This window comes from Propithecus coquereli, unplaced genomic scaffold (genome assembly GCF_000956105.1).
Source record: "Propithecus coquereli isolate 6110/MARCELLA unplaced genomic scaffold, Pcoq_1.0 Scaffold20, whole genome shotgun sequence".
NCBI classification, from domain to species: Eukaryota; Metazoa; Chordata; class Mammalia; order Primates; family Indriidae; genus Propithecus; species Propithecus coquereli.
Window position 1 is genome coordinate 6,729,242 of NW_012144967.1, and position 20,819 is coordinate 6,750,060.

A 20,819-nucleotide genomic window follows, 5' to 3' on the forward strand; every position below is an offset into this window, starting at 1 on the left:
CCTTTGGGTCTGGGCAGCTTCTCTAACTCCCATTCAGATGGAGATCCCCGCCCGCGGCTGTGCCACCCTTGCTTGTCTGGGCTGCGCCAGAGCTGGGCGCGCCCCGGTGCCGGATTGCTAGAGTTAACATTCGTGTCACTGTACCCATCATTAAAAGCGCCCCGCCTCCCCCTTGTAACCCAACTATTAAATTGCCCTCCAAGGTGCAGGCTGGCAGATGCGGTGTTTGTATTTCCTTCAGGACAGAGGGGTGCCCTTCCGGGTCTCCCAGGATCCTCCCTGGCAGGACTAACACTGGGAAATTAAGGGCGGTCCCGCTCAACTCCCGGGTTCGGCAACTCCGGTGCAGGGTTGTGGGCCATGACCTGGGGATTCCCGGCCAGCGAACCGTTAGCCTCAGCAATGGCCCAGGAATATCCAATCGTAGAAATCTGTGAATCGATGCCTGGGCCCAACGACACAAAGGGTGCTGAGTAGGAGGAAAACGCGACTTTATAAGGCTCCACTTCACAAGCTGTCAAAAAATCTAGATGTGACCCAGCAACCAAAAAGGGAGGGCAACAGGAGGTATCTGCAGTCACGCAGCTCACGCCAAAATGCAATGCAACATGTCAGCCCAATTCTAAAAATCCTCAGTAACACTTTTTAATATACAAGAATCAAAAGTACAGCAGTTTTACAATGTAGGAAAATTTAATACATACTATATAAACAACATTATTTACATCAGAAATCACTAGGACAGTGGCATTTTTCACAAATATAAATTAATTACTGTTTAGTCAACAGGTTTTAAAAGTCCACAATTTTACAATAAAGAAAAACCATCTGTCCCCAAACGAGCGGGGCACAGATGGACTAAAGCAGCCTGGACCCTTGGCATGGCCCCCCTCGCCCAGCGTGGCGGCCCTCAGAGGAGCCCGAAGACCGCTGGCACTGAGCTTGGGCCACCGCTCCTGCTGACAAGTGGATTTTGGTCTGTAGGATTCAGTGTCATCGTGTGAATTCACGAACGAATTGCGTCTGCACTGCGAGGCCTGACGCAGCCTTCAGACGCGTCAGGCTCCACGTCCGCCGCGCGGTGTGAGACGTGCTCGGGTTTCCCGTCGAAGGGCGTAAGGAATGACTGAAGGAGAGCCGGCGAGGACCCCGCTGGGCACCTGTCTGTCCACGCTAGCCTGACTCTGACAGACCGCAGTGACGAGCCTGGGGTTTCGCCTTGCCCTTTCCTAGGGCCAGAGTATCCTGTCAGTCCTTGTTCATGTGCACGTTTTAGGTGATGCCAATTCCCTTCTTCCTCAACCCCTGCGGTTTCTACCGACAGCGAAACCTCTCACAGCCAGGCTCCACGGAATACCATCCTCGGATTCCTGGGGCAGCTTCTCCCATTCACAAGTGAGAGAATTTCTACCTGTGCAAATTTGTTTTTGATTTAAGCATACAATATTCATACTGATTTAAAGCAAAGAGGAAATGCCTTCTTTTTCCCAAGGTACTCTTCAAACCTATTTCGCACCTAAAATAGATGGTTAACGGGGATACTGTAATTTTAGAATCAATGTAACACTGATCTGGCTAATATTGCCTTTTGCTACCGCATATGGCACTAGAAGTCCTAAATGTGAACAAAAGGAAGTGCCTTCTTCCTCATGATGAGACATCTTTGGGAATAATTCACATCTCCTATCAAGAACCTGGGAGAAGCCTGATGAGTATGGAAATGCAGGGCCTCCAGGGACTCCTCCGCCCCCTCTCACTCCTGGAGGACACACTCCAACCGCCTGCAGGGCCTCATCCCCTTCCCACCCCCACCACCCATCACTCAAGGGCTTGGCAAGCCAACCTCGCCTTCCTCTCCGGCTTGGGCGAGACAAACACAGGATAGTGTCAATATTGTCGGCAAGAAGCTCCATCTGTGGGTTCCTCATCAACGTGTGGCCAACGTGGAGACACGATTCCCTGCCTTCTCCACTGAGCAGCAGCTGGCCCTCCATGGGAGGACTACGGCCAGGTGGCCCCACACAGTCACTGGGGCTTTGCCCCGGGCATGCGTGGTACAAGTCCAGGGGGTACAACCCCCAGTACCACGAGGAGTTAAGTAAGAAAGTGGTGGGTCCACTGAGCTCCCAACACAGGCTTCGAGGACCCAGACCGTCACCTGGCTCAGCACAGGCCAGCCGCACGACGCCCCGTGTAGCAAAAGGAAACGGCCCACGACAGCCACATCTGCTTCACTCGGGGGACACGGCTCGGCACGTCTCGGTAAAGGCATTACAGTGCTGCCCAGGACCCCAGCCAGTCGTGATAATGGTTTTATGAAGTCCTCACAAGTTAGTTCAGGGAGTTGAACCCTGTGCATGCCCAATACAAGGGTTTCACCAGCTCTGAGCCTGGACACTAACAAGCACACTGTATGTTCAAGTCAGTTAATGTCTCCATCCTGAAAGGCCTCTGGATACTCTAACAACACTGGCAAGCTATACTGAAAATGGATAAAACTGTAGGCCCCTGCATCAGTAAATTGAAAAAAGCCTGCTTAATTGATATAACCAACTTGCTTCCTAGTCCTGACTCAACTCAACAACTAGTATGGCTCTTATTGCCTATAGCTCGGTCACTGTGTCCTTGAATACTTCCTACTTTGGAAAAAATTTTAACTTAGGTTTATACTTGATCTTATTCTAAAAGAAACTGAGTTCAATTCTACTGATCTCCAACTAGCAGCAGAAACTTGTTCACCACAGGTAACTTACTTTCCTCTGCCTACCACATGAACGTCAGGAGATGTGTGATTCTGTATAACCTACTTCTTTCAAGCTGTGCAAAGGGAACTAAAATGCAGCAGGACACGCTGACCTACTCCAATACTGAAAGCTTCCCCCACTTGCTGGCACTACCAAAGCCCACACTAGAACGCCTGCTCACACCTGCGCTGGCACCCCCATCTTTGTGCGCGCCAGCAACAAGCCGGTCAGCAGGCCTGCCTCTGCCTTGCCTCCCCAAAGGAACCTTCTCGCCAAAGGAACCAGAAATCCACCAGGGATTCCAGTTCCCTGGCACACTACGCCCCATCCCCGCCCTATCCCCACCCTGTCCCTCACTCAGCCCACCCCCCCAATCAAGTAAGACCCATGCTGGCATCGACGCTGCCTAACTCACAGTACTCCAAAGTCAGCCAGAGGGACCCTACTTTCCCTGGCACAGGGGGAAAAGGAGGCCCACTCGGGAGACCAAGCCTTTGAAATGTACAGACAGTGTGGGAAAATTAGTGTTGGTAGGGAAGAAGCCACCGTGAAAGTTGTGTCCCTCTTTCTTTTCCCCCACCCCAAGCCCCGCCTATAGGTTTCACATAATGAGGCTGAGTGTATAATTTCTCCCAAAAACACATTTAAGGGGTGTACCTGCTCCCCTTCAAGTCCTCTGATGCGAGACCCCACCCACTCATCCCCACCCCCCGTCAGCAGCATCTGCCATGTCAGAGTGAACCAGGTTACACACTCTACCACCAGGTCCCGGCAGCCTTCAGGCACCAATTCCTTCCCCTGACCACCGCACCAAGGTCCAAGGAACATTGGCCCTGGCAATAAAACATTCGTGACTCTAAAGAGCCCCTATTCCTTCACTGGGGAAACACGGCCCAGTGAAGCTGGTGCACAAAAAGTCATCTTTCCTCCTAGTGGCTCATCAAAGTGGGAGGCCAGAACTAGGCTGGAATAGGATGGGGCGACAAAGTGCAGGAGTGGTGGCCCACATCAAAGCTGGACCCAATAAAAGGCCTTCCGCTCCTTGAAGTGCTCCTTCAGCCAGCGAGTTGACAGCAGCGGCATGTCCAGAAACTCCACTTACTGGTCTAGGTAACTGGCTACTGTTGGATCAGACCAAAAATATCCACGTGTTTGATGACTCTTGCTCCCCTTTCTGAGCTGTCCTTTATGTTTTCCGAACATTCCAGTTATAATCTGGGTTGTTTTTCTGTTCTAGTGATCTCTCCAAAGGAGACCTATGATCCAGGGGTGACTTGGCATCGTGAGGAGATTTCTGAGAAGGGGGTGAGCGAGGATCTGAGACCGCAGGGTGCAATGGGGGCAGGGGCTGCTTATATTCCCCCAATTTGTCTGTGTGGAAAGAACGGTAATGGTCTGAGGGTCCCTGCCCATGGTAGCCCATAGGGGGGCGGTGATCAGACATTCTTCGGAAATCCTGCTGGTGGTAATTTTGAGGCCTAAATTCATCAGATCTCCTCCGCTTGGAGTCATGATGGTGCCTGAAACAGAGACGCAAGGATCAGCGGAAAGACCAAGGCCAGATTCCCATCCACTTCTTCATCATCCATTGGCTTTTCCTCACACGCTCATGTTCAAGGACATTTCCAACAGAGTCTGGGACAAATATTACATTATAAGAGTCTAAAAACAAAACTCAAGTAATAAACGGTCATTTTTATAATTATTGCCAAAACACATCCTAGAAATATACACCTGAGTCTGCCGTGGACGCAAGTGTACACGTGAAGCATCGCGGATGGCTCCGTACACTCATGCTGCCTTCGGGAAAAACTGACAAGACCTACAATATTTCCTGAGCCAGCCAGAAGAAAAAGAGCCAGAAATCATTTAGTAAGTTATTAGTAACAGGAAAAGGCACCATAAAACTAAATATTCGACAAGAAGTCAAGGGTGAATAAAATTATCTTAAAAATTGACTAAACGTGAAGAATATTAAAATGTTTAGCTTGGACCATGGCACACTGCTCATTGTGCTAGTAAAAGAGAATCGGCATATACAGTCAGATAGTTACACAGAATCAACAATATTTGATAGCACAACAAAGTGACTATAATCAATAATAGGGTATACTTTAAAATAACTAAAAGAGTGGAATTGGAATGTTCCTAATACAAAAGAAATGATAAGTGCCTGAGATGATGGATATCCCAGTTACCCTGGTTTGATTAATTCACATTGTATGCCCTATAAATATATACAACTATTATGTGCCCGTAATAACCAAACATAAAAATTTTAAAAACAAAAATTAGTCCAGTATGGTGGCGCATGTCTGAGGTCCCAGCTACTCAGGAGGCTCAGGTGGAAGGATCACTTGAGCCCACGAGTCCACTGCACTCTAGTCTAGGCAACGGAGCAAGACCTTGTCTCAAAAAAGAAAAAAACAGAAAATAAGTGTTGGCAAAGAACACTGAGAAGACGTGTAGAAAAAGTGCAAGTCATATATTGCTGGTAGGAATGTAAAATGGTTCGGCCATTGTGGAAAGTTTAGTGGTTCCTAAAAAAGTTAAAGAATTACCATATGACTTAACAATTCTACTCTTAAGTATACACCCCAAAGAACTGAAAACACGTATGCAAACAAGTATTTGTACACCAACATTCACTGCAGCATTCTTCACAGTAGCCAAAAGATGGAAACAAACATCCATCAACAGATGAATGCACAAACAAAATGCGCTACATCAATACAATGAAATACTACTCAGCCACAAAATGGAATGGAGTCCTGACTGGTACATGCTACGACATGCATGAACCTTGAAAACGCTGTGCTAAGTGAAAGAAGCCAGACACAAAGGGTCACATATTGTCTGATTCCCTCTATACGAAATGTCCAGAATGGGTAAATCCACAGAGACAGAATGCAGACTGGTGGCTGCCAGGGGTTGCAGGGAGGGAAGAATGGAGAATAACTGCTTGATGATTACAGAGCTTTCTTTGGGTGAAGAAAGTGTTTTGGAACTAGACAGAAGTGGTAGCTTCCCAACGTTGTGAGTGTGTACTACTAATGTCACTGAATTGTTCACTATAAAATGGTTCATTTACGGAACGTGAATTTCACCTCAATAAAAAAAGAGAGGAGGAAGAACCGGTCAACTTCAAGTTCCAGTCAAAATAGATTAACTGGGACTAGATTTACCCTCTTGCCTAAAACAACCAGAAATGGGCGAAACGTATAGAACAGTGGTTTTCAAGACACCAGGTATCAAGCAACGAAGAAGAGTGAGTGATCCCCGAGGGATGGAAACTAGTAAGATGAGCCTTCTTGTCCCTGCTCACTACCGGAGACAGTTTCCAGGCTGTGACACAGGAAGGAGGAAACTCAGAAAGAGGCCAGCAGACTTCCCTGAGTTGAGAGTCTGGTGGGAGCAAGGCAGAGTTCATAGGATATAGTACAAGAGAAAAAAGTTCTGCACAGAGAAAGCAGCTGAAGATCCACGGGGGGTTCCCCTCGAGTACGCGGCTGAACACTGCTCAGGATGTGCACACGCGGAAATACTCAAGACCAGGGAAAGAACCACCCAAAAGGATTAGAGGTAACAGTGCCCTGTACTCACAGACAACCAGAAAAGTTCCTGTTCTCACCAGCCAGACCAGAAACCTTTCAAATGCAGGGTCACTGGGTAAAGTGCAGTGAGGCCCCTTACCTTGGGAACAATTAGCCCTAGACTGAGCACTGCTCCAGTTCTGCCTAACAAATCTTAGCAGCCAGCCCTGAAAGAGGCAAACTGCTTCCAAGTAACCTGTGTCTCATAACAAAGCTCCGAACTATTTATAGGACTACAAAATATCCAGAACCCAACAAGGTACACGTCACATCTGGCATTTAATAAACAAATTATTAGGCATGAAAAGCACCAGACAAGCAAGACCCACAGTGAGGAAATACATCAATCAACTGAAACTGACCAAATGATAAAACTAGCAGACAAGGACATTAAAACCATTTTTATAACTATATCCCAGATTTCAAAAGGTGAGAGAGATAGATTTTTTAAAAAATGACCTAAATACAACTTTTAGAACTTTTAGAGATAAAACTACAACATATAAAATGAAAAATATACTAGGTGAGTCTCATGGCAGATGAGACATTAAAAAGGAAAATATTTAAAGACATAGCAATAGAAACCACCCAAAATAAAAGAGAGAAAACGTAATTTTTTAAAATGAAGAGAACATGAGTCAGCTGTGAGACAACATCAAGCAAGCTAATATGGGTGTAATTGGAATCTCCAAAGGACAAGAGAGTAGCAGGACAGAAAAAATATTTGAAGAGTATTATACAAATTTCCAAATTTTATGGAAATGATAAACTCACAGATACAAGAAGCTCAACAATTCCAGAGCACAAGAAAACAGAAGGAAAAATATGCCAAGGCACATGATAATCAGTGATTAAAAAAGAAAAAAAAAAAGAAGCAATATGTAAAGAGAAACAAAGATAAGGATGAGAAATTATTGATCAGAAACAATGCAAGTAGACAGCAGAGGTACATCTTGAAATATTGAAAGAAACTGTCAATCTAGAAATTTATACCCACCAAAAATATCTTTCAAAAATGAAGGCAAAATAAAGACTTTTTCAGACATGCATACAAATGCTGAAAAAATTTATCAGCAGCAGACCCACAATAAAACAAAAGTCCTTCAGGCAGAAGAAAAATGTTATCACATAGAAATATAGATCTATGAAAGAAATGCAGGGCAAGTGCCCACTGCATACAGATGAGGCCATAGAGAAGGGGGAAGGTAAGGGACAGAGTCTACTACTGAGGCGATGGCTGCTACTCAGCTACAGCTGGCTCTGCTATCACAGCCTGCTGTTTACCAGATCTCCCAAAAAGAAAGCAGGACACTGAGATGTATATATGAAATTTTCCCACTTTAAATTCAAGGTGCACTGTCAACAAAGGATGTCATTAACCAAAGCTGCTATGAGGTTAAAATATGGCCAGGTCCTGAAATTAGGAAGTATAGATAAAACTTCTTTAGCCCTTCCTGTACTTGCTAACTCTCAAAATCTAAAACCTTGGCTCATCATTATCACTGGTGGTATTGTACAGTTGTAAAGAGGGTGCAACTTCAAGAGGCTTTGACTCAAGTTATGGGTCCCTGGTGGGCAAGGACCATGGGCTGGTACCCTTCTCAGGATCCTTGCCACCTAGCATGGCTGAGAGCCTAGCACAGAGCTTGTTTTGGTTGTTGACTCTAATATTTTATAATCTACAATTTCACTAGATTTCCTCAAAAGATGGCAGAAAACTCTCTTTCTGCACAGGTGAAATGTGCTCCCTATGACTCAAAGAACAAAACATAAAACCTGTAACCTGACATTTAAGACTCAGGACCATGGCTGACACACAAGGAGATACTTAGCATCTGACAGATAAATACATTCATGCATGCATCACTGTCTTTTCTTTATAACAGTCAGCTCCTGGTGTCTGACAGCCTTTTGCACACCTGTCATAGTAATCTCTGTGTCCCCGGTGGTCTCGGTCGCTGCTGTACTGGTCATAAGGTCTCTTTCTGGACAGGTTGTTGGGTCGATAGCTTCCAGAACGATGGGCATCCATGTGTCGCCGGTCCCCATAATGGTGGTCCTTGTACCAGTGCTGCTCATACTGATGGTGCCTGTCACTGCCCCACGGCGGATTGTTGTTGCCACTACCATAGTTGAACTTTCTTTCCCTCTGCCAGTCTCCTCGATCTGCAAGAACAGAATGATCTGATGACTGCAAGAAATGGCTGAATTTCACTTTCACTGAAGTTTAAACTGAAAGCTGACACTTGCTACAAATAAACATCAAATTTCCTCCTCCTTAGCCTTGTTGCTGGTTAACATACCATTCATGAGCTCTAACATTCTTTCTCCCAAATTTTAAGGCAAAAGAAAATTCACTACTCCTCTCCTTCTGAAATCTCAAGAGCTGCTTTTCATCTTCCATACCTGTTTACCTTCCAATCTGTGGCAGACATTTCACTCAAAGAACCAAAACCAAAGAGTAAAGTAGAAAATACTGCTGAGTTTCACAGCTGCAAGGTGATATCCTCCATTTTTATTTAACCCGCTGGTACTGTAAGTTGTGCCTGGTCTCTGAAAATCTCTCTAGACTACACTAACTGATTCTACTATTCTTCCCTAGACCACACCAAAACGAGTGGACCTATTCTTGTAAAAAGTAACGTCTCTAACTCTGGACTTGGATCAGCACTCTAATGCTCAAGGATAAGGCCAAACTAAAATCCATTTAGCTTCTGTAGCCTACCTTTCCCCCTAAGAAGACGACTTGTACTTATTTGAATCAGTAAAGGTAGCAAAAACGAAGAAGTCCAGGGATGGAGGTTGTATCATGTTAAATTGTGGCCCCAAAGATTTGTCCACCCAGAGCCTGTGAATGTGACTTTGCTTAGAAATATGGTCTTTGCAGGTGTAATTAAGTTAAAGATTTCTAGGTGAAACCATCCTGGACTTAGGTTGGGCCCTGAATCCCATGACAAATATCCTTTCAAAAGAAAGGCAGAGGGAGATCTGAGACACAGACACAAAGAAGACAGCCGTGTAAAGATGGACGCAGAAGTTGGCATGCTGCAGCTACAAATCAAGAAACACCAAGGATTGCTGGTAGCCACCAGAAGGAAAGAGAGAGGCATGGAACAGATTCTCCTTCAGAGCCTCCAGAAGGAACCAACCCTGCTGACACCTTGATTTCAGACTTCTGGCCTCCAGAACTGTGAGAAAATGAATTTCTAATGTTTCCAGCTACCTAGATTGTGGTACTTTGTCATAGACAGCCCTAGGAAACTAACAGAGGATTAACCAAAAGGAACTGTGTGGCTTCATGGAAAATCCTACTTCTGTTTACAATTATGTTAAGATCAAAGACATGCCACCAATAAATGTCCTACTCATTTTGCTGGCCTTCTAGCATTTTTTCCTACAGAGCAAAAAAATAACACCATTAAGAAACTTCTACAGCTTAGAAATTAATGCCATTAACATAATGACTGTCAACCTAGTGGCTTAAGTTCATTGCTGATCCAGGTGCATCTGACCAAAGGACTACAAAGTAAAAAAATTTTGACTATTCAAGCTAAGAATTAACAAATAATAACAAAAAGAGACACCTTCTAAACATGCAAAGGATCATCTGAAGACAGTTTCAAATCAAATGGAAAGATTTCATACAAGGTGTCAGTGTCTGTGGTATTGCAGAGATGCCTAAAACTCAAGCCGAGTCATTCATTTCTAGAGTAAATCAAACAGTGCTTTTCTTTCTTCCTAAACCCTCCATGACGTAGGTCACTGGTTAGGAGGTGTTGAGCTAGTAAACATAAGGGTGAGGAATCCAAGGTTTAAATAAAAGAATGCAGTTAGTTTAATATTCAGAATATAAAATAAATGGTGTCATATGAGTAACACAAAACCAGTCTAACAGTAGAGAAGTCAGCATGACTAATACAGCGCGATGTAAGAACATGTGAAACATCTCCCCATCATTCTGTACAGTCATTCGCTTTCTTCCCCTCAACAAAATGGTGATTAATTTCAAATACTTAGATTTTTAAGATTAGAGGACATGGAACTTATGCTTCCAGGTAAAGTAGCTCGTAGCAGAATTACACCTTGCTAAAAACAATGAAAAAGGGCAGATAAACAAGAAATAATCTGTTTAAAGGCATCAAAGAGCAGCTAAAGCAATGAGGACTGAAATGAGTAAGATTCCAAAGAGCAGAAAATCTCAGAGGTAAGAGCTGACTTCTGCAGCCGGTGGGGAGATCTGTGATTCTCGTCACTGGCAAGAGGCTGAGGACTGGACCTTTCCCGGGCAGAGAACCACTGCTGGAAGAAAGGAGACACCAGCAGAGCTGTCTGCGGTCTTTCTAGGCTAGAGTGACATTGGAGACTTGAGCGGCTTCAAACACATGACCAGCTTCCCCTTAGGACATCTGCTGAATCTTTAGGGAGCAGGCTAAAAGGCTAAGCTGCAAAGCCCCTGAAAAGCAGAGCGGTTTTGGGCAGTCTCACGGTGCTGAAGAAACAAAGATGAGAGTTTAAGACCTGCTGGAAAGGAGGAGCAGGGATGCGACTGGCCCTCAGTTGAGCACGCTGAGGAGCTAAGTCCCGGGACAGGGCGAACCAGAGACGAAGCAGATTAAGAAGATCCCACTCTATGTGGGATCCCCACTCTCTGTGCCCAGGAGAGGGTGAATCCTCTCTGGGGAGTGTTAACATCACCTAGAGCTTTTACAATTTTTAAAACACATTGTCCATTTAAGCAAAAATAACTAGGCATGTCAAAAGATAGGACTGTATGACTGAAAACCAAGAGGAAAAAAACATACATTCAAAAATGACCCACGATAATTCAGATATTGGAGGAGTTAGGGAGCAAGGACTTTTCAATAACTCCAAATAATATTTTTTCTAAAAGGAGGAAAAGATGGAGATTTTATTTTTTAAAGATTGTGAATTCACTCTGGGAAGCCGAGGAGGGCGGATTGTTTGAGCTCAGAAGTTCGAGACCAGCCTGAGCAAGAGCGAGACCCCGTCTCTACTAAAAATAGAAAGAAATTGGCCAAACAACTAAAAATGGAAAAAATTAGCCAGGCATGGTGGCGCATGCCTGTGGTCCCAGCTACCTGGGAGGCTGAGGCAGGAGGATCACTTGAGCCCAGGAGTTTGAGGTTGCTATGAGCTAGGCTGATGCCACAGCACTCTAGCCCAGGCAAGAGAGGAGATTCCGTCTCAAAAAAAAATAAACAAAGATTGTGAATTTTATCAGAAAACTGGAATGTATTTTTTTTAATCAAATGGAAATTCTAGAACTTGAATTTACAAAGGAATGTCTACTTCATTTTGATTAATATGGAATAGTTGAATCTTTCTAAAATAAATCTTATTCTACGCTTCTATCTACATACATATGTAATGTATATTTTAGGTTTCATTCCATATGTTTTTTTCCCTTATTTTTTCTTTAGAAGGAATTCCCATTCATTGTAACAGGTGAAGCAATAGATAATAGACAAGTTATTAACTTCTTCCAATCCCCCTTCATCCTAAGGTAATTATTATTAATAGTCAGACGTATAGGTTTCTTTCTCTATGCTTACACAAACATATTATTCAAACAAAGTTAAACAAAGAATTATCCTATGAACCAGCAATTCCACTCCTAGGTATATACCTAAGACAGTTAAAAATAGGTATTCAAAAAAATACCAGTACACAAAATAAATGTTCACATTAATACTATTCACAACAGCCAAAGAGTAGAAAAACTGATACGGCCATCACTGCATCAATGAATAAATAAACAAAATATCAATACAATGGAATACCATCCTGCCATAAAAATGAACAAAGCACTGACACATTCTACAATATGGATGAACCTTAAAAAGCAAGCTAAGTTTAAAAAAAGTCAGATACAAAAGGTCACATGTTGTATTGTTCCATTTATAATACATAAAATATCCAAAATAGGTAAATCCAGAGACCGAGCACAGACTGGTAGTTGCCAGGGGCTGAGAGGAGGGGAAATGTGGAGACACTGCTTAATGGGTATTGGATTTCTATCTGAGGTGATGGAGAAGTTTTGGAACTAGACAGAAGCAGTGGCTGCACAACATTGTGAATGCACTAAATGTCACTGAATTGTTCACTTACAAATCGTTCAGTCTGTGTTATGTGAATTTTACCTCAATAAATTTAAAATCACAGGTGCCCAGACACATTATGAATTTTGTTGTTACTGCTTATTTTTCTCTACTTTTTAAAAATCTAAAATGTAAGCTCATTCTTTTCATTACCTGATAATAATTTTGAGTACAAATGCCCTATTATTCATTTAACCATTCCCCTATTAAAGGATCAAGTTGTTTCCAGCTATTTGCCATTATAAGGCTGGAGCAGAATCCTCACACAGGGCCGTGCTTTCCTTTCTACAGAGCAGACACCCGGACAAAGGATTACTATTGTCAAAGGGCCTGTGTATTTAGACATTTCAAATTATTTTATGAAAAATTGTAGCAATTCACATTCTTAACAAATGGCATGTATTTCTTTTAATTTTTGCTAATCTGGATAGTAAAAATATTGGTTAACTTACTGTTGCTTTAATTTATATTTCCCTACTAAGTAAGGCTGGTCATCTTGTCATATTGGCCATTTGAATTTTCTCTTCTATATGAATTCCCTATTCCTCATCTTTGCCTATTTTTTAAAATAACGTATGAGCTCGACAGGGCTTTTTATTTTTTCTTCGTTAAATTTCCAAAACTTTATTTATGTATTTATTTTTAAGGCAGGGTCTTGCTCTGTTGCCCAGTCTGGAATGTAGTAGTGCAATCATAGCTCACTGCAGCCTCAAACTCCTGGGCTCAAGCAATCCTCCCACGTAGCTGGGACTACAGGTGTACGGTACCAGGTCCAGCTAATTTTTCTTACTTTTTATAGAGACAGAGTCTCTATGTTGCCCAGGCTGCTAGAACTCCTGGCCTCAAGTGATCTTCCCGCCTGAGCCTCCCAAAGTGCTGGGATTACAGGCCTGAGCCATTACATATGGCCAAATTCCCCAAATTTTAATTCAATCTGCATTCCTTTGAGGTTTGTTTCATGATTGTAATGTAAAACATTTTTCAATTGACAAATAAAAACTATATTACACAATGTTTAAAAATATGTATGTATGTGGAAAGGCTAAGTTGAGTTCATTAACATGTACATTACCTCACACTTTTATTTTTTATGGATGTCACTTAAAATCCACTCTCAGCAATTTTCAAAAACATAATACATTGTTATTAACTATTGTCACAACATTATACAACAGATTTCTTGAAATTATTCCTCATATTGAACTGAAATTTTGTATTCTTTGACTAACATCTCCCCAGCTCTCCCTCGCAGACCCTGGTAACCACTTTCCTACTCTCTACTTATACGAGTTGAAATTTTTTAGATTCCACACATAAGTGAGATCATGCAATATTTTGTCTTTCTGTGCCTGGCTTATTTCAGTTAACATAAACGTCCTCCACGTTTACCCATGTTGCAAATGATGAGATTTCCTTCTTTTAAAGCTAAATAATATTGCTGTGTGTGTGTGTGTATCACATTTTCTTTATCCATTCATCCGTTCTCGAACTCCTGGTCTCAAGTGATCCTCCTGCCTCTGTCTCCCAAAGTGCTGGGATTTCAGGCGAGAGCCTCCATGGCTGGCCTTATCCACTCATTTGTTGATGGGCACCTAAGTTTATTCCGTATCTCGGCTACTGTGAATACTGCTGCAATGAACACGGGAGTGCGGATCTCTCTTTTACATACTGATTTCCTTTACTTTGGATGTGTACCCAGTAGTGGGACTGCTGGATCGTATGGTAGTTCTATTTTTAATTTTTTGAGGAACCTCCAGACTGTTTTCCATAATGACTGTACTAATTTACATGCCCACCAATAATGTGCAGGGTTCCCTATTCTCCACATCCTTACCAACGTTTATGTTTTCTCTCTTTGATAATAGCAATTCTAATAAGTTTCAGGTGATATCTCATTATAGTTTTAATTTGCATTTCCCTGATGATTAGAAATATTGAGCATTTTTTCATGAACCTATTGGCCATTTGTATGTCTTCTTTTGAGAATTATTTTTATTCAGGTCCTTTGCCCATTTTTGAATTTTCTTACCATTGAATTGAGTTTCTTATATATTTTGGATATTAACCCTTATCAGACATATGGTTTGCAAATATTTTTCCCCATTACATAGGTTGTCTCTTCACCCTGTTGATTGTCCTTTGCCCATTTTTCTATTTTGTTATCTTTTTGTTATCAATTTACAAGGGCTCTTTCAATATTAGCAGTCTTAACCATTTAACGGGTTAAGTCATAGAGAATGTAAACTTTTCCCTCGGTCTATCATTTGTTTTTCTGTTTGCTTATGGTAGTAGCTATGTTCATCTTAAAGTTAAAATAACAGTCTTGGATCTTTACTTCATGCTTTATCTCATTAAGAAAAGAGAGCACAACGAGATGTTAAAGGAGAATAAAGTAGAAAGGACCAGCAGTTGTCTTTGGAAAATGAAATGATTATGGGTTTTGGTGCCTCTTTTAAAAACTCCACGGAATGACCTACCTGCATTACTGAAGTGTCTCTTATTGGGGTGACTGTAGTTATCTCTTGGGTGTCCATGCATCTGTGGGCCATGGGAGGCAGGCAAATGAGGCTTCTGAGGGTGAAGGTTGTGTGAGGTATGGGACTGAGATATCAGAGAATCCCGGCTTGAGCCTGAGGCCTCTGGTCGAAATGGTTTCTTACCACCAATCATGTCATCTTTCTTCTTTTGCTCCTGCGGAGTACAAGGAAATCAAAGAAGCTTAAGATCCCCAGGCTTAATTCCCAAAAGCAGAATGAGGACCATCACCTTTAAATAGTTCTCTGGTCCTCGACTTCTGAACTGCCATTTACTACCGTCTTACCAAAAAATGCTCATAAATTATTCCACTGAGCTCCCACGGAATCAAAAGCCTAACAGTGACCCATCTGCTGAGTTTGACCTCCACTGCTGAGTACCTGTGAGAACACATGCATGGACTGCTAGATGTTGCCACACAGGGTGTGGAACAGGCGCCCAGGCTGTTGGCACTCTGAAGATCATCTTGGACCATGGAAAAGCAAGACTACCAGCTTTCCAAGGTTATCTAGAACCACCCCCGACTGTCTAGTGGGAACTAGTTCCTACCCAAAAGCCATCAACCTAAACATCTTAATGTTTGAGTCACATCACTCCTTTACCATAGGGGTAGAATGTTTGATATAAAAACATCAAAAATAAAGTAAAAAAAAAAAAAAAGTAATAAGAAAAAAATTGTAAAGTGACCCAAAATCTAACAACCAAAGAAATTATTGCTAATAACCGGCCCACATCTTTCTAAGCTTTTTGGTATGTTTATATAGACTTCTTTAAACAAAAACATTATTTGGTATCCTTTTTCCCCTTAATATGTTGTGAAAATCTTCCCATGTAAATACTTATTTCTACAATATTATATTTAATGATTGAACAGTACTCCCCAATATGGATATATCGTGATCTATTTAACCTATTTCTTATTGTGGGACTTCCAAGTCATTTCCATTACAAGCATGTTCAAATCCTTCTCTTTAAACTACATTCTTAGAAGCAGAATTGTATGTTTTAGTCTTTCGATAAATCTTGCTGAACTGTTCTCCCCAGAAAGGCTGTTACAATGTATATACCTCACTAGTAGGGTATCACTATTTTTGATATTCAAGTTATATTAACTTCTGATATTTAAATTAATGAAGCCTTTTACCATTATGTGTCCAACTGATTTTTACTTTCTCCTAAGGGCCTTTCCCAACTATTTAATTCCCTCCTGCAGCCTTTCATGGCTATTCTTTCATAGACTTTTTATATTGCTTAAAATCTGCATTAATATGCAGCAATATTAGTATATTTTTCCTGTTTACTACTGATCTAACGTATTCTTCCATGCAAAATTAAATTATAAACTACTTGACGGTACCATTTCATAGGCCAACACAGCACTGGGCATAGTGCAACAAATACTTCTGAGCACCCACCCTGTCCTCAGCACCATTCCAGGCACTGAGGACATAGCAGCGTACGAGAGACGCAAAATCTCTCCTTCACGTCAGCGGAGGTGGTATTAAATGTTCATAGATCGGCCCAGAATGTCCGACGGCAAGGCAGCAGATCTGCAAATGGGACGCCTGCACAAGGAATACTGCCTCTGCGGCAACCTCCGAGTCACTTCTGCACCTGTCCCCCTCCTCCAAAAACGGAAAGGCCACGTCTCAGCACCTTCTTGTGTTTCCTTCTTTAACTGAGCAATTCCAACTACATACAAAAGCTGCAAGGACACCAAGTACATGGCCCAGAAAGAACAGAAAAAGTATTTGTGCAACAATCCTGTTACCGATCAGGAGCCACATTTATAAGCTCCTGTAAGATATGTGCACGTGGAAGCAGAAAAGACCTGGTGAATAAATGATTCCAGAACATAAGGACAAGGGTGACAATGCTGTCAGAATTTTAACAGTTTGGTTCCCACGCACTGACTATTTTACCCATCTGGTCTTGCTGTTTGACTACTAATAGAGTAAGCTGAGAAGCTGCACCGCTAATACAGTGAAGGCGCACACTGTACTACACAGGATGGGCTACGGACTGCAGCCCACATGCTTTGTGGCCTGTGGTAGCTTTCTTCACCCCTCTTGGGCCTGTGCCTCCATCTGTAATGTTAAGGCAAATAACCAGTGACCTTTCTGGCACCAACAACCACCCAGGATCCTATGACCACCTTCCCAGGAATAAACAATAATTAAGGAATTTTTCTGTGGAATTGGTTTTTATTTATTTGTATAAACTAAGATTAAATTTGTATTTTACCTCCTCTTCTTGAGATCTTTTCTTATGAGCCATCTTGTATAACTTATGTAGTTTTCGAGCATCAAATTCTGTAAACTTGGAAACAAAAATCCACAGGTTCCTTTAAAAAAAAATTAAACTTCTGATGAATTATAGAATTAAAAAATCACTTTTTATTCTCTTTATGGATGGCAGGCTATTGAATTTTGCTGTGAAATACTCTCCAAGTATAGAAATTAAGTTACGGAAGTATTCGTTCAGGTCTTTGCATCAATAATACAGTAAGTCCTCACTTAAAGTCGTTGATAGGAAAGTCGTTCTTGGAAACTGCAACTTTAAAAGCAAAACAATGTATAACAAAACCAATTTTTGGTTCTCATCAACGTTATAGCAAAACAATGTTGAAGGAAACGCATTATTTGAGGACTTACTATATGTCTTTTCATGTTTCTGTAAAAAGAATTTGACCAAATTTCTATCCATGGTAATTAGTACTCTAGCTCTAGTCCTAAAAGTTTTCCTCCACCTTCCCCATTTTCTGGTCTGCTACTCAGTTCCTCATCCCCACCACCTCTTCCAGGTAAAGACCTACATTTGGTTGGTCATCTTTGTGCTCTTCCCCTCTTTTCTCTCAGTTGTCACCACCAAGGCCTGTCATTTCTTCCTTAAAATTCTCAGTGATTCCTTCCCTCCAATTCCATTCCACTCACCCTACCATGGCATTCTTACACAAAAGGGGAATGACATGATAAAAACAGGTGTTTAGAAAGAGGAGGTATGGGTAGTCACAATAAGTCAGAAAAAGAGTCTCAGGTCCTCTCAAACTTTCTAATGGGCTGTTTCACCACGCCAAGCCATGCCGCTGACAGAACACCTGTACGGGGAGTCTCTAACAAGCAAACCTACTGCATCAGGTGGAAAGCCATTCACCTTCAAAGGGCTTCAGTCTGCTTAACAAACTGCCTTTAAATGCTAAACACCTCCCAGTTCCCTGTCTGTCTCACTTTCGAGGCTTTGCTGAAGCCTGAGAACTCTGTGCATCTAAGTAATTCTACTCTGCTTGTCTATGTTCAGTTTAAGTGTACCTGCCTGCCTCTCAGAAGACCTCCCTCCCTGACTACTCTTCTGCATGTGCTTCCTTTTGCTACACTTGGTCTTGCATTTACCACTTCATGATGAACAGTTTCTCAGGAGTCTCACCTTGTACTGTTTTTGAACACTTAAAGGTCAAGGACCTTTGTATGAATTAGCATTAGCCAAGATCATAGTGACTGCACATTTAAACACAAGTCTAGCTTCACAGATCTATGTAATAGGATGACCTGTTGCTGTCTTCTAAACCAGGATTAAATCAATTAAAAAGAAAGCCAGATGTGCTCACTAAAGGACGAAGTTGGTAACAGTGTCAAGTGGAAAAGAAATAACATTTCAAAAATTAGATCTTTCATTTATGGGTGTGAAGCATGCTATAGATAGCATCATGACAGAAGTTTTCTTAAATCTATTTTTCACTTAAAAACAAATCCACTGAGATTAGACATATTATACAAAGATAATCGTATTATCCATGAAGTATACAAATTCAAGGTAACTGGTTTATGAAAGGAGACTTAATGTTACAAATGCCTTTTAGAATTTCCAGGCATGTTTTCTTAAAATATCACAAGTGAATATATAAATGAACATTTATAAATCATGATGCCTTACTCAATTTCTAGATTAACTACATCAGTGCAAATTACTACTTTAATTATTAAAGAAGGAAATGAGAAAAAGGAACTCATAGTTCTTGTGGTTTTAACCCTTGTTTTACCACATGTGCTGATATGGAACCAACCGATTAGTTGTATTAGATATAGTAACATCTGAATATCAACCTGAAGTGAGTAAAGTAACTAAGGTCAGATGATTTTCCTCCCATACATTTCCCTCCCATAAAGAGAATTTATTTCTGAGACCAGGCCAGCAAATCCAGTATCATTGTCCCTCTCCTATAAAATACATTAATGACATCATCCTACCCCATTCGAAAGGGTGGTCTCACAGTGGAATGGCCTATTTCAGGAAAAGGAAGTTAAAGCCTGCAGAAATGTTGCCAATAGATGATGTTTGTTGGGGAAAAAGATTTTTCTTAGGTCGCTATGCTACCTTTTATTCAACAAAAACAGAATCCATCCACACACTCTGTCAAATCAAACTGGGCAGATTCAAGGCCAAAGTGGTTACCTCCTCCACAGTTTGATGTGCTCCTGGTCTGAGTAGGCTTTAAGGCACTCGGCTATCCGGTCTCCAATTTTCAGCAGGCAGTTTCGGGTGTGTTCCAGCTGTTCTTGCACATTTAGTCCCTTGTCGGGTTTGTCCAGCTGTTTCAGTGCCTTTTTTACGGGCCTCATCCTCTCCTTACACTGTAAAAGGCCAATAGAGTACAGAATAAACCACCCGCAGGAAAGAAGTCTTCTTGTTTGCTTATTGTGTCCTAAATTTCCACTCAGAGAACACACAACCCGCCCTCATGCCACACAACTGCCAGAGGAGGAGGCAAAGCCAGTACAGAGGAGCAAGAATCAGAGCCCGAAACCCTGAGGTGCAAGTGCCAGCACCACTGCTTAGAGTTATACGATGACCTTTTTTCACCTTCCTTAATCTCTCTAAATGCTGTTTCCTCATCTGCAAAAGGGGCACGATCATGCCTCATAAGGTCATTATAAAGATTAAATGAGCATTACTACAGACCTAACCTAAAAACCTCCCACCAAAAACTATCTAAAAATGAAGGATAGAATATTTACAAATCCTCCAGCCTGAGCAAGAGCAAGACCCCATCTCCACAAAAAATGGAAAATTAACCAGGTGTGGTGGCATGCACCTATAGTCCCAGCTACTCAGGAAGCTGCGGCAGGAGGATTGCTTGAGCCCAGAAGTTGGAGGTTGCAGTGAGCTATGATGATGCCACTGTACTGTAACTGGGGCAACAGAGTGAGACCCTATCTCCAAAAACAAAAAGAACAATAACAATAATAACAAAACAAAAAAATTTACAAATCCTTTAGGCCTGAAATAAAGGGAAAGGCTTCCAAGATAAAGATGGTAAACAGAACACAAGAATCCTTTTCTCTTCTTCACCAGCCCCACTAAAATACTAAAGGGACTGTCTTTTAAAAGAGATAATCCCACAAAGACAGGGAAAATGAGAGAGAAAACAATAGCAACGAAATACTGGTGGCATGGGAAATGCCTTAATAGACCTAAGAAAACAAAATCCTTAGCCAGCGGTGGGGAGAGCTGATAACCAACCTGACGTATACTGCAAAATCCTCCCAAAGGAAGGTGTCTCTGGAAGTAGGGATGAGAGCTAAAATAAAAATTGGTATAAAGGCTGCTTAAGAAGTAGTAGATACCCAGATTCGTGATAGACAGCCAGATCTCTAACTCCACCCAGCAATGGACAAGAAAGCTTATTCTTCAGCGAGGATAAAAGAAAGGCCTCTGAGCAAGGCTGCTCAGGCATCGTCGAGGGGCTAATCCACCACACTGGAAACAAGGTTACATGAACACATGCATACTAGATGAGCCACTGCCCAGTCTTCTGCCTCTCAGATCCTAGA

At 42.0% G+C, this 20,819-nt stretch overlaps 1 protein-coding gene across 4 annotated transcripts in view; it reads right to left on the reverse strand.

Annotated features, from left to right (window-relative positions):
- Nucleotides 1–613: 613 nt before the first annotated feature.
- The window catches only part of CHD2 (chromodomain helicase DNA binding protein 2), a 115,638-nt gene continuing 95,432 nt past the window's right edge, over nucleotides 614–20,819 (reverse strand). For 2 of the 4 annotated variants that reach the window (XM_012643753.1, XM_012643751.1), the window contains 5 exons: nucleotides 19,441–19,619; nucleotides 17,236–17,335; nucleotides 14,934–15,147; nucleotides 8,257–8,503; nucleotides 614–4,264 (listed from right to left, as the gene is read on the reverse strand). In XM_012643753.1, coding sequence (XP_012499207.1) covers nucleotides 3,931–4,264; nucleotides 8,257–8,503; nucleotides 14,934–15,147; nucleotides 17,236–17,335; nucleotides 19,441–19,619 — 1,074 coding nt within the window. In that variant the 3' untranslated portion in view covers nucleotides 614–3,930. The remainder of the gene's footprint in view (nucleotides 4,265–8,256; nucleotides 8,504–14,933; nucleotides 15,148–17,235; nucleotides 17,336–19,440; nucleotides 19,620–20,819) is intronic. The other 2 variants (XM_012643752.1, XR_001137471.1) reach the window with 2 other exon arrangements.